The 15401-nt window shown below is 38.5% G+C and overlaps 1 protein-coding gene across 1 annotated transcript; it reads right to left on the minus strand.

Moving 5' to 3' along the window:
• Positions 1-239: 239 nt before the first annotated feature.
• Positions 240-14887, minus strand: LOC117330107 (cytochrome P450 2H1-like). The gene is made up of 6 exons (XM_033888326.1): positions 14562-14887; positions 7708-7992; positions 6243-6449; positions 3708-4220; positions 1962-2402; positions 240-873 (listed from the first exon to the last, which is right to left on the minus strand). The coding sequence occupies exons 1-6, from the start codon at positions 14761-14763 to the stop codon at positions 692-694; spliced, it is 1830 nt and encodes a 609-aa protein (XP_033744217.1). The 5' UTR covers positions 14764-14887; the 3' UTR covers positions 240-691.
• Positions 14888-15401: the final 514 nt, after the last annotated feature.

Below are 15401 nucleotides of genomic sequence, written 5' to 3' on the forward strand. Positions count from 1 at the left end.
TGTTATTTTTTTTTCGTCTGACAATGATTTCAAGATAAGAAAGCGGCCATGATAGCCGACGATGCTTCGACTGTGGAACGGAAGTAGGCTATGTATTTCAGAGCGGTTTTGCAACAGCCAATCTGTTAAGTCGACATCCCTGAAGACAATACTAACTATAATTGTCGACTAATAAGACTGCTGTCTGTTTTAACACATTCCTAACATAGATAACCTACTGCCATCCAACAGTCGATGTATCGTCCGATTTTCAAGTGTTACACCGTGTTGATATGGTAGGAGTAGCAGCTAATATTTTTTTGTCTATAAATACTAACCAGATGCAGGCGCCTTTGCACATACGTACCCATATTAATTTAACCATATTCCTATACCATTTATAGTAAGCAGCAAACGATGCAGAGTGTATTGTTTTACATTTTACATTAATTGTTTTAACATTAGTTTTAAAACACGCATATACACTTAATACGTTTACGCAACATTTAGCAGGTTTAACAAGAAAACATCAGTAATGTCAAAATTTAACATAAGTTGTAATGCCAAAAATCACATTTCATTATCCGGATATAATCATGCAGTAATTCTCATTGAACTATGATATAATAATGCTGCGATTGATCCTCATATCAGCCCCAGTGTCCAGCCCGAAACTTGTAAGGATGCGGACCGTAGGCGATGCCAAAATATGTCAGCCTCTGGTTATAGCCCGGAACTTGTAAGGCTCCGGGCGGTAGGTGAGGCCGAAAATTCCCTCTTCTGAAGGAAGATTACCGGGGTCGTCAGCCACGACGTCATATCTCTGGACAAAGGAAGTAAGAAACAAAAACATCTCCATCCTCCCTAACGCCTCCCCCAGACACGCTCGTCTTCCTGAAGGCGGAAAACATACTTTAAGGTTATATTGTATTTTTTATATCTTAGATAAAACAGTCATTAGGCAACAAGCAAGGCGTATGAAACCCTCTCCTCAGAGTGAAACAGTATATGCCCACCGTATAGCAGAGAAAACATCAATTCAATCAGTTGAACATGAATATAATAATAAAAACATTTAAGCATCGATGTCATTTTGTTTTAGTTTCATACAAAATTGACATCAACGCTTATAATTAATTTTTGAAAATGATTTTCTAATTCAAAACATGTTTTATGTACAATTTTACTGGTTTTAAATGGGATTATTTTTCTCAAATCATTACGCAACGTCAATTGTCGTATTGTGACGTCACATTTTTCGCGCCATTCTCGGAATTTCTTTCATAGACCAATCATATTTGAGTATTTACCATGAAAACAAAGAAAAATTAATTATATTCAATACATACATTGTCCAGCTGCTGATAGCTCGTAATTGGATATACTACACACTCATTGTCTTATGCGTGGTCATTGTGTTAGATGCTATATTGACAACCGTTTTTATCGTGTAGTATAATGTTTCAGTAAGAAAATATATGCTTTTTAAACAAAGGATTCTGTTGGCGATCTTAATTGACTTAATTTATACCAAGATTAATACATGTGCAATACAAAAGTTAAATCAGCCTAAATCAATGTTAGTCTTACCTCTAAGTGTATGTCGAAATATATTATATCTATTATATCGTACATGTTAATGTATTGCTAGATATAATTCACATTTAAATGCAAGTACTGGAAATCGTCTCACGCATACAGTGTCAAACTGTGCCTGTGTATTCTTAGATGTTGTATATTGTAAATTTTATCTCGAAACTGTAAATAAATTTTATGACATTTTAGCGTGTTCCTCAACCTCTCATCACATTTTCTTTCTTTTACCTACATTTATATCAGCGCAGTGCTCCGAAAAGCATATTTTGATTTTTCAAATGTCCTTTTTTATTTCTTCATTTCTGTGTCCAGTATTCACTTGTGTGTAGATTGTATACATTTGAACATGATTACACTAACATGTAAAACAAAATAAGAATACATACCGAGGGAAAAAGCAACAACTTTTTCAGCACCACAGAACTTTCCTTGATCATCTAAAAATCTGGTCGGGTCAAATCTTTCCGGATTAGGGAAAATGTCATGATCGCTTAAAATGGAATCAAAATTGGGAAGAATTGTACAACCCTTAGGAATACGATATCCTCTGAAGTGAATATCTTTCAGGGCTCCGTGGGGTATGGATAGGGGAACTATATTACAACGTCGTAGGATTTCGGTAATAAACGCATCACAGTAGTTTAGGTTAGGTCTATCAGCAACTGTTGGTAAACGGGACAGACCGACGACACATTCTATTTCCTGGAACATTCGAACTTGTACATCCGGGTTTCGAAGTAAGTAGACAATGGCCCAGTGAATAATTGTAGTGGTAGTCTCCGCTCCCGCCACAAACAGATGGAGAATGACGAAGTCTAAATTATCATCTGAAATTCAATACCAGTTTAAACATCTTTATTGCTATGGCAATGCATCTATATCAGTCATGCATAATCATATTGTTTACTTCAATTTTCAAAGTACATTGGTTAGAGTGATGAATTGGAGCACAGAAATTATGTAAGGGAGAAAAGAATAAAATCATAATAAGTTAATAAATTAAGTATATAGCGTAATGTATTGGGGGTCAAAAGTAACACAATACGATATCTGATCAAATTAATAGGTATACAACATTTGTGATCTTTAAAAATGTCCTATATTTTTGCTTTACGCGTATTTATATCCTAACATTCCAAATGGACATCATTTTATTTGGTATCAAATTTCTGGTTACTACAGCTATTACGGGGTTACTGCAGATGGGACTACTGCAGAACCCATTCTTCATTTGACATGAAATAACGGAGTTACTGCATATTTCAGGGTTACATCAGATTCCATTCTGTTTGATAATAAATCAAAGGCTTACGGCAGATCGAATTTCACATCTGATATCAAATTACAGACTTACTGCAGATCAAATGTTCATATATATTCTCTTTCATATCAAATTACGATGTATCGCATTTCAAATATCATATTTGATATCAGATTACGGGATTTCTGCAGATCCCATTATATATTTAGTTTTCATTTACTAGTTATTGTGGATCCCATTCTATGCTTGATATCAAATTACAGGGGTTACTGCAGATCACATTTCACATCTGATTTCAAATTACAGACTTACTGTAGACCAAACTTTATATTTGACATCAAATTACGAAGTTGCTACATATCCCATTCTATATTTGATATCAAATTACGGGGTTACTGCAGATCCCATTATAAAGTTGATATCAAATTACAGACTTACTGTAGACCAAACTTGATATTTGATATCAAATTACGAAGTTGCTACATATCCCATTATATATTTGATATCAAATTACGGGGTTACTGCAGATCCCATTATAAAGTTGATATCAAATTACAGACTTACTGTAGATCAAACTTTATATTTGATATCAAATAACGAACTTACTGTAGACCAAACTTTATATTTGATATCAAATTACAGACTTACTGTAGACCAAACTTTATATTTGATTTTAAATTACAGACTTACTGTAGATCAAATTCTATATCTGATATCAAATTACGAAGTTACTACATATCCCATTATATATTTGATATCAAATTAAGGAATGGGATCTGCAAACTACAAACGCCTCTTGCAAGTAATTCCTTGTGTAAAATCGTCTATTGTATCAATCGGAATAATGCATGGAAATGTTACCTATCAATACTTACATCTGAAAACAGGATTGTCCTCATCGTGTTTGGATTTTCCTTAATAAAAGCATCTATTAAATCTTGTGGAGAGTTCGGATCAAACATCTTTATGTGTTTTTCTACCGATGTTCGGAAGTATCCTCTAAGTTGTGAGAGTTTCTTTAAAAATGTTTTAATGCCAAATGGATCACCTGGTAGGAATCGTAACACGGGGAACGTGTTAACAATGCTCGTGGGACCGGCCGGTCCTGGGTCGATTTTACTTAATAGGCTCTTAAACTCCTCGTCATTGTGGTCGAACCGTCGCCCGAACACAATACTACTAATAACATTTGACACGCTCGATTGTGCTATTTCGTTGATGTCAAAGGGTTCACCATTATGTTGGCCAATATCATCTAAGAATACATCAACTTCTTCTTTGACTTTTGCCTCCAGTGATTTCTTACCAAACCCAAATTCTCTGAGGGCTGTTAAGCAAAATGTCCGTGTTTGTTTCCAGTTTTCTCCTGAACTGGCTAGTAAACCTGTGAAGATGACATCAATTTTTAACACGACATAACAGCACTTGATTGTTCGTATTCAATGATAATGGAATTGTCTTGCTAATAGTGCCTATGTTTCTAATCAGACTTTGGGGAAGCAGTGTTTTTGGAAACAATGACCACATCGTAAGAATAATGTTTAATTTGAAGACTACATTATTTTCAGCAAAGAATATATAAATCAATTTTATTCTATAAAAACAATTGTTGAATAAGTATTACAATCTTTTACTACTACAAAGATTCTTGCAAGATCAGACCATTTGAAAACTTTTTGAATTCAAACTAATTGATTTGATATAAAGTGTTCTTATTTTCACGATTTCCGTGACGTATGTCGACTACTGACGAACTAATTAAAAACACAAAGTTTCGAAAGATAGATATTCCACACATAGTGAACAAGGTATTGCACTAGACATAACATTGTAAAGTGCACTGACGTGCAATGTTATACAGTAGTGCACTAGTGTTTACTTCAGTGAACTACGGTGTTATCTCCAGTATCCTACGCTACGGTGTTATCTCCAGTATCCTACACTACGATGTTAACTCCAGTATGCTACACTACGGTGTTATCTCCAGTATCCTACACTACGGTGTTATCTCCAGTATCCTACACTACGGTGTTGTCTCCAGTATCCTACACTACGGTGTTATCTCCAGTATCCTACACTACGGTGTTATCTCCAGTATCCTACACTACGGTGTTATCTCCAGTATCTTACACTACGGTGTTATCTCCAGTATCCTACACTACGGTGTTATCTCCAGTATCCTACACTACGGTGTTATCTCCAGTATCCTACACTACGGTGTTATCTCCAGTATCCTACACTACGGTGTTATCTCCAGTATCCTACACTACGGTGTTGTCTCCAGTATCTTACACTACGGTGTTGTCTCCAGTATCCTACACTACGGTGTTATCTCCAGTATCCTACACTACGGTGTTATCTCCAGTATCCTACACTACGGTGTTATCTCCAGTATCCTACACTACGGTGTTATCTCCAGTATCCTACACTACGGTGTTATCTCCAGTATCCTACACTACGGTGTTATCTCCAGTATCCTACACTACGATGTTAACTCCACTGTGATGGTAACCCCTTTGTACTACAATGTCAGCCCCTGACCATGGCAAAGTTTTATAATCCACATCATTATCTCATTTTGATATGTTTTTTTCTTTATTCGACATGAAGTCACCACCGTAGTTCTGATTTTGAGAATAGGACTTATCGTGAATTTGACCTAGATTTGTAGGGCTGATGTCGTCGGTGAGTGAAGCAGACGACGCTTACTCTATTTCCTTGTAATCTTTTCGAGGTCTCTTTTTGTTCATAGTTTCTCCTAGTTTAATCAGCTCTGAGTTAGAATTATGATTTTGATATTATGTCGATATTCGCTGTTGTATTTGAAGGGAAAAATTCACGAAACTAAAATAAACCATAACTTCAGCAGAAGGATGAAACCATTGGTTATTGTAACGATACCATTGATGTATTGAAATTATGTCCATTATTATAAAATGATTTTCTTTCTGTATATTTTGTTCCAAAAAGTAAACTCTACATTAGGGATAAAGCGCATAACCACTTCATGTTTCTCTCCACACACTAATTCCATTTCTCTTTCCAAAACATTTTACGGCTATGTCTCATTTAAATTATCGTTCATGGTAACCAGTGTTTTTTTTTGCTGGCTCAGCTAATTGCTCAGCCAAGTTTTAATCAATATGTTTTATTTTGTTCTCTTTGTCTCTTTATCGTCAGTTGTGTCGTGAAACACTGTAATCCAGGGCCCAGTTGTTCGCAAGGTGATTAGCTTAATCATTTTATTAGCTGAAAAATCTTATTTCTTCTTTGCTTCAAAACCTCTGTGGGTGTGATACATAAAATAAACAGGTAGGAAGGGGGAGGGGGAGGGGCAGGACATGTAGATTACATGTTGTTATTTCGAATGCAAATTACCTTATTGTAAAATGTACTAAGATATTACCTCTGCTTTTGGTAAGTATACGGTCAATGAAGAGAATCGGACGATCTGAGAATTCGTCCGCTCTTTTCACGAGAGCGTCCTTGATGACGTCATAACCATTTAGGACAACAAGTAGTTGTGTTCCGACCCGTATGCTGAAAATGTCTCCATATGTCTTCCTCAATTTCCGCCTAGAAAATATCAATTTTACGAGTGTCAGTAGTAAACCTATCATACAACGAGTTATGCATGATTATGTACAGAATGACTTCTACAAATAAATCTTTTGAAAAGAAAATATGTACACAATATGTATTGTACTAATAAAACTTTTAAAAAGTAAATTTGTACACAATAACTTATGTACAAATACAAATTTACAAAGTCTATAAAGATGAACATTTGATAATCTTAAAGGAATGTTAAAAATGCTCTAGAAATTTGTTCGGTCCATTTTGAGAACATCTTGGATCCTTGATTAATTGCTTGAAGAGATTACTTGTTGCAGTTGTGTTCTGTTCGCCTAAGAGGAAACAAAGGACATGTACGTATGTGTCCATTTAAAGGCTTTGTAAAGTTATAGTCACTATGGAAGCATATACAAGTCATGTATCTGTAGAAATGGCATACACAAATACATGTACAGAGACATATAAAAGGTATTTTAGAGACATACAGGACGTCTTGGGACAATTGTAGACAATTATACAAACATTTTAAGAAGAAAGAGCAAAGAAATCTATATTAGTTAATGAAGTTTCAAGAAAAGCTACAGAAAAAAACAACACCATCAAAATTTTCAAAATATATGAATATACAGTTAAAATACCATGAGTCCCAAGACGTCCTGTATGTCTCTAAGAAATATTGCAAGTGACTTTTTTAAATTTTACAAACGGAAGTTTGCAAACTGTATGAATCCGCGTAGCGGTTTCTTACAGAAGATTGCAAACAAAATTGTTTTCATACCCCTATGAAACTAAAAAATAATTAATAACGTATGGTCTTACACACTCAATGCTTCACGACCTATTGTCTCAGTGCCAATGTTGCAAAATATTTCAAAATAGCCCCAGTGCAATGAGAAAATAAACATTGTAACAACACATTACATATGAACATGGAAAGACAGATAAATCGTCTTCTGTCACCGACATACCAGGTATCTTACCTGCTATTATATCGTTTTCTGTCACCGACATACCAGGTATCTTACCTGCTATTATATCGTTTTCTGTCACCGACATACCAGGTATCTTACCTGATATTATATCGTTTTCTGTCACCGACATACCAGGTAAAAAACCTGAGGTTAACTTGTCTTCTGACACCGACATACCAGGTATCTTACCTGATGTGTAATCGTCCTCTGTCACCGACATACCAGGTATCTTACCTGATGTTAAATCGTTTTCTGTCACCGACATACCAGGTATCTTACCTGCTATTATATCGTTTTCTGTCATCGACATACCAGGTATCTTACCTGATATTATATCGTTTTCTGTCACCGACATACCAGGTAAAGAACCTGATGTTAACTCGTCTTCTGACACCGACATACCAGGTATCTTACTTAAATATTCCCGCGTTTCGTCAGTATAGCGGGAATAATTTGTCTTGAACGACATCGTATTACTCGTGCTAGGCGCACGCTCCGCGGGAGCGGGTACACGTGTACATACCCGGGTACACGTGGTCGTGAGGTCACTTTCTAGCTGCCATCTCAGCAGGGCGGACACAGCTAAATTCGCTCCTATATACATGTACTCTAGAACATCATGGATCCAGGAATTAACAGACATATACAATCTACTGTCGATGAGGCACAATCAGCGTTGTTCTCTCGTTTGGACGTATTAATGTCAGAGAAGTTGGGTGAATTAGAGGCCAAAATCCATGCAAAACAGGTTGACATTTCCAATGTTCAGCGAGCGCAAATACGACAGGACATTATCGGTGTGGACAATCATAAATTCACTAAAAAGAGCTGCGAAGAGCAATTCAAGTTCAACCGGAAGGTCGCTTCTAAGTTACAAGAAGCTGATGAAATATCTCTACACGACCCTCAGGCCACCAAATCCCTTATTGCCGAAGGTATGGACTTGATTAATCATCGGCAAAAGCTTATCAAACTGGCCGACACGTCGGAGGCTGGATGGAAAGCCGTCGAGGAGTATATTTCTAATCCCCTCGCCTCGGACTCGGACGACGAGAAACGGATGGACCGGGCCCGGTCAAGAGCGGACCGTAAAATCAAGGCGGCTAAGCAAAAATCTACTAAATGGAGATCTCGATATTCGCCTTACCAACGTAGTACCTACTCAACCCCAGCCGAACACTCAGGACAATCGGAAAAAGTGATCCCCGTCAGGACCCCTAGGCCTGGGGTGTGCTATGGTTGTGGAAGGGCCGGACATTGGAGGTCAGAGTGCCCAGCCATGTCAGCTGTTGGACCCAGCAACGGTCAAAAGATAAGTAATATTTTTGATACTAAGCATGTTGAGCTTGACGATATTTCTACCGTCTCGGCGGTTAGAGTAAGAAGGGCGATTTCGCCGTTTGGTAGATTGAATAAGTGTTTAGCTTATTGGAAAGGTACTGGCGCCAGCGATAGTGTTTTATCGGTAATAGCCGACGGTTATAAGTTGCCTTTTAAAGAAATCCCTCCAAATGTTCGTTTGAGAAACAATAAGTCTGCTCGTGACAATCTTCAGTTTGTTAACACGGAGGTTGAGAATTTACTGAGCATTGGCTGTATATCTGAGGTCAAAGTTCAGCCACGTGTTGTCAATCCTCTGACAGTAGCGTACAACCGGGCAGGTAAACCGCGTCTTGTCTTAGATTGTCGCCACATAAATGTGTTTCTCCACAAGTTCAAATTTAAATACGAGGATGCGAGGGTTGCTCGAGATTTGTTTCATCAAGGCGATTTTTTGTTCACTTTTGATTTAAAGTCTGCCTATCATCACATTGAAATTTATCCCGAACATAGAAATTTCTTAGGTTTCGAGGTCGAAATGGGCGGAGTCGCGCGACTCTTTGTATTTAACGTTCTCCCGTTTGGTATCTCTACGGCGGGTTATATATTCACAAAGGTCTTACGACAGGTAGTCAAGCACGTGCGTGGTCAAGGTCACAAACTAGTGATGTTTTTGGACGACGGCATTGGTGGTCATGGTACGGTAGGCGGGGCTAACGTAGCCAGTCAATGCGTAAAGAGATGTTTGAGAGATTACGGTTTCCTTATCGCGGACGAAAAGTGCCAATGGGAGCCATCCCAGGATGTCACGTGGCTCGGGTACACGTGGGCAATGATAGAAGGCGTGCTTAGAGTTTCCACCGACAGGGTTGACAGATTGGTGTCATTGTTGAAACACACTATGTCGTTAGTCTGTAGCAGAGGTCAACTGTTGTTCTCTGCCAGGTATATCGCCAGCATTGTAGGGCTGGTCATATCAATGCACAGTGTAATAGGATCGATGGTTCGATTGCGTACGCGTGAACTTAGCGTAAGTTTGTTGACGAGAGCCAGCTGGAATGCTGGAGTGTTTTTGAGCGCAGAGGCGCTGAACGAAATAGAATTTTGGCTTTCTAATGTACAAACTTTAAACGACAAAGGGTCGACATTGAGGGAGAGTCAAAAATGTTCAAAGGTAATTTGTACCGATGCCTATGAGGTAGGTTACGGAGGTTTTGTTATCCCCTGTGTGGATCCTCTTATGGAGGGAGATGAAATACTTAGTGCCGAGGGCACCGGTTATATGCATGAGGCATTGGCCTTGGCTGAAGGCGACGGTTTTATTCCAAATGTGGAAAGGTTGTACGAGCATGGTGACTGCGTGGTCATAGGAACATGGGACAGTGACGAGCGCGTGCGTAGTTCCACGTGGAGAGAGTTGGAGGCAGCGAAGCGCGTATTGTTTACTACTATAGATAGGGTCAGAGGTCACAATGTCAGGTTATTCATGGATAACAAGGGCGCATGTACAATCGCTCGTGTCGGTAGCGGTAAAACACACTTACAGAAGGTCGCTATGGACATGCATAGGCTTACGTCCAGTAATAGTGTTAACCTGGTAACACAGTGGTTGCCCAGAAATAGCAATAAAACCGCTGATTTTCTCAGCAGATGTTCTGATTCCGATGATTGGTCTGTTCAGGCTTGGGTGTTTGGTGTTTGTGAGAAGAAGTGGGGACCACATGAAGTTGATCGTTTCGCTTCAGATTACAATAAAAAATGCACTCGTTTTAATTCCCGGTGGTGGTGTCCGGGTACGGAGGCTATTGACGCTTTTACCGTGTTCTGGGGGAGGGTAAACAACTGGTTAGTGCCCCCTCCCCGGCTTGTTTGTAAGATGTTTGACAAAATGAAGGCAGACCAGGCCTATGGGACATTAGTGGTTCCAGCTTGGCGTTCAGCAGCTTTCTGGCCTGTTTTATGTCAGGGGGACAAATTTGCTAGTTTTGTTAAAGATTACACCTCGTTATCGAAAAACAGGGTAACGATCGGTGACAGGGGGAACAACGGGATTTTTGAGAAAGGTGTATTATCTTTCAACATGTTTGCACTACGATTAGATTTCCGTCATTGAACATGTTATATTTATGTATTGATTGTTATTCTTAACAGGCATAGGTCTGCGAGGATCTGTTGACAAGGCCGTCAGAGCTGCGGGGGTACCGGCGGAATCAGCGCTACACAATGTATCGCGTAATATGGCGGACAGGCTCCTGAATAGCAAAAGCGACAATACCAACAAGAAATACTTTGACACGTTTCGCAGGTGGGAACATTTTTGCTCTACGCATAGTTGCTGTGCGTTACCTGCTAATCCAGTGCATTTGGCTCTGTATTTGAATTATCTGTTGGACAAGCGTTCCTCATTTTCCGTGATCTCTGCGACTGTATACGCCATTAAATGGGTACATGACATCAACGGACATTCTGATCCCACGACTAACAGTTTCGTTCGTAATTTGATGGAGTCCTCCAAAAGGACATCACGCAAGCCAGTCTGCAAAAAGGACCCAATTACTACGGACACTTTGATTCATTTATGTAACATGTTTTCTGATAGTAGGGATTTGCTCGTTATTCGGGACTTGTCAATGATTTTATTGTGTTTTTCTGGTTTTTTACGTTTTAATGAACTTAGCAATCTGCTGTGTTCGGATCTAAAAATATTCGATAGCCATTTCATTTTAGTGATCAGGAAAAGCAAAACCGACCAATACCGTCACGGTAGCGAAGTAGTTATCAGTAAGGGTCAGACATCGGCATGTCCCCACGCCATGATTCTCAAATATATAGAAATCGCGGGGATTGACCTTCAGTCAGATATATTTTTATTCAAGCCTATTTTCCGCTCCGGTTCAACGTGTAAGCTTATTCATAAGAACAAGAGTTTGAGTTACACGGGGGCCCGACAGGCCATTTCGAAGCGTTTGTCTTTAGTTTGTGACGTAAGAAATGTTGGATTGCACAGTTTGCGCGCTGGGGGCGCCACTGTCGCCGCGAATAACGGCGTGAATGACAGGTGCTTTAAGAGGCACGGTCGATGGAAGAGTGAAACTGCTAAGGATGGTTATGTCGCAGACTCGTTACAGGCAAGGTTAAAGGTGACCCAAAAGCTCGGTTTGTAAATATGTTTCATATTCAGTTAATAGGGTACGCGTTTTCAGCTTTTTAGTTAATTGATTAATTCTCGGTCTTCCTTTCCCTTTCTTTGTTATTTCTATTACACGGGCACGCTAGTACGGCAAATTTATATTTGCTTTTGAGTTGTATTTTTGGAAGTAGTGGAGTGAAGACTTAAATATTCCCGCGTTTCGTCAGTATAGCGGGAATAATTTGTCTTGAACGACATCGTATTACTCGTGCTAGGCGCACGCTCCGCGGGAGCGGGTACACGTGTACATACCCGGGTACACGTCTTCGTGAGGTCACTTTCTAGCTGCCATCTCAGCAGGGCGGACACAGCTAAATTTTTCATTTGATTTTTCCTGTTTTTCAAAAAATATGGAGTGTACATGTAATACAAATATCAATTGTATATATTTCCTCGATAACGCAGGTCCAGCGTTACCCCTAGGTACACCTGTAAGGGTATAATCGTTTTCCCGCCACCGCGGATACAGGTTTCCGGGGGCTATCTCCGGTTTTTCCTGGGCGCCAGGTGCATACTGATGACAGGGATATTGTATTTTACTATTCAAATAGTTTTCCAAAGTTTCATGTACATCTGTATCATGTTGTTTCAGAGGAGCGATATCGTTTGAGTACGGAATATTTGTACAAAAGATCGGTGTATATACATTAAACATGCATAATTTTGATTAAACGCCGACCGCTATTACACGGGCACGCTAGTACGGCAAATTTATATTTGCTTTTGAGTTGTATTTTTGGAAGTAGTGGAGTGAAGACCTGATATTATATCGTTTTCTGTCACCGACATACCAGGTAAAGAACCTGATGTGTAATCGTCCTCTGTCACCGACATACCAGGTATCTTACCTGATGTTAAATCGTTTTCTGTCACCGACATACCAGGTATCTTACCTGATGTTAAATAGTCGTCTGTCACCGACATACCAGGTATCTTACCTGATATTATATCTTTTTCTGTCAACGACATACCAGGTATCTTACCTGATGTTATGTCGTATTCTGTCACCGACATACCGGGTATTTTACATGATGTTATGTCGTCTTCTGTCACTGACATACCAGGTAAAGAACCTGATATTATATCATTTTCTGTCACCGACATACCGGGTATCTTAACTGATGTTATAACGTATTCTGTCACCGACATACCAGGTATATTACCTACTAATAAATCGTCTTCTGTCACTGACATACGGGTATCTTACCTGATATTATATCGTTTTCTGTCACCGACATACCAGGTATCTTACCTGATGTTAAATCGTCTTCTGACACCGACATACCAGGTATCTTACCTGATGTTATATCGTCTTCTGTCACCGACATACCAGGTATCTTACCTGATGTTAAATCGTTTTCTGTCACCGACATACCAGGTATATTACCTACTGATAAATCGTCTTCTGTCACTGACATACGGGTATCTTACCTGATATTATATCGTTTTCTGTCACCGACATACCAGGTATCTTACCTGATGTTAAATCGTCTTCTGACACCGACATACCAGGTATCTTACCTGATGTTATATCGTCTTCTGTCACCGACATACCAGGTATCTTACCTGATGTTATATTGTTTTCTGTCATTTTCACATGATAACTTAAAGGCACCATGACACTCTCTACGACATAATGAGTTACCAGGACAAAATCTACCACATAATGAGTTTCCATAGCACCCATCACATAATTAGTCACCTTAACACTAGTATGATATGTGTGTTATAACACAAGTGTGATGTGTGTAATAACACTGATGTGATGTGTGATATAACACTAATGTGATGTGTGTAATAACACAAGTGTGATATGTGTACTAACACTAGTGTGATGTGTGTAATAACACTAGTGTGATGTGTGTAATAACACGAATGTGATGTGTGTAATAACACTAGTGTGATGTGTGTAATAACACTTGTGTGATGTGTGTAATAACACTAGTGTGATGTGTGTAATAACACTAGTGTGATGTGTGTAATAACACTAGTTTGATGTGTGTGATATTACAAGTGTGATGTGTGTAATAACACTAGTATGATGTGTGTAATAACACTAGTGTGATGTGTGTAATAACACGAATGTGATGTGTGTAATAACACTAATGTGATGTGTGTAATAACACTAGTGTGATGTGTGTAATAACACTAGTGTGATGTGTGTAATAACACTAGTGTGATGTGTGTAATAACACTAGTGTGGTGTGTGTAATAATACGAATGTGATGTGTGTAATAACACTAGTATGATGTGTGTAATAACACTAATGTGATGTGTGTAATAACACTAGTGTGATGTGTGTAAAAACACTAATGTGATGTGTGTAATAACACTAATATGATGTGTGTAATAACACTAATGTGATGTGTGTAATAACACTAATGTGATGTGTGTAATAACACTAATATGATGTGTGTAATAACACTAATGTGATGTGTGTAATAACACTAGTGTGATGTGTGTAATAACACTAATGTGATGTGTGTAATAACACTAGTGTGATGTGTGTAATAACACTAATGTGATGTGTGTAATAACACTAATATGATGTGTGTAATAACACTAATGTGATGTGTGTAATAACACTAATCTTCTTTATCTTCGTACACACCACCTCAGTGATTTTGGACTAGTAGAAATAGAATAAACACTACTGTAATAAAATTACCTCTGCCTTTTTCCAATATACGGTTCATGAAGTTGTTATCGCGATCTGAAAACTCCTCTGCCCTATTAAAGAGAGCGTCCTTGATGACGTCATAACCATTTAGGACAACAAGTAGCTGTGTGCCGACCCGAATGCTGAAAATATCTCCATATTTCTTCCTCAATTTCCTGAAAGTTCTCGTTGGCATTTTGTCCGACGCCATTATTTTCAACCCAGATAATCCTGGTATGCCTCCAGGTCCAGGAGGGAGATGACGATTTTGTCTAATTCACCCTAAAATGATACATATTACGACTACAAACACCGTCGTAGTTAACACGTCCATATTGCTTGTCTGGTATAGTTTTTTTTGCAGTAACAAACAAGGACGATTATGTATTGATAACGCATACGCAATTTTTATGTTAAGCCGTGTGCACATTGCTATGCAACGTTGTCAGTCATCCATGAAAATATATGTTTACATTTTACAATGCAAAATGAACATTGGAATGTGTTAATTGAGTTTCTGTATTGGAGGTAATTATGTAGCTTCTAAAGGCAATTAGTCATTGTTCATATCAGGTTGTATACTTATAGTATATACATACTATCTCATCGCACAAGTTAGGACGGATTATATATTAATCGTGTACCTTTTTATATTTATAAGCTTGACGGTGTACCTGGTACATCAGACAGTTCCATTGTAAGATTGTATGCATTTTTTGGATGAGTCACATAGTCTGTACGCAGTAAGGGTGATGGATGTAGTCAATTGGGGGTTCTTTATATAAACAACAATGATATATGTGTCAATGTCATTAACATGCCAAGAATGTAACAGAGATGTCCCTCTTC

This window comes from Pecten maximus, chromosome 6 (assembly GCF_902652985.1).
Source record: "Pecten maximus chromosome 6, xPecMax1.1, whole genome shotgun sequence".
Taxonomy (NCBI): Eukaryota; Metazoa; Mollusca; class Bivalvia; order Pectinida; family Pectinidae; genus Pecten; species Pecten maximus.

Coding starts and splice junctions, on each gene's coding strand:
- LOC117330107 (XM_033888326.1), bottom strand. CDS start 14,763: ATGGCGTCGGACAAAATGCCAACGAGAACTTTCAGGAAATTGAGGAAG. Junction 7,993..14,561: donor TATATTGGAAAAAGGCAGAG/GTAATTTTATTA, acceptor ATGATGTTCTAG/AGTACATGTATATAGGAGCG. Junction 6,450..7,707: donor AGAAAACGATATAATATCAG/GTAAGATACCTG, acceptor GTTGTATGATAG/GTTTACTACTGACACTCGTA.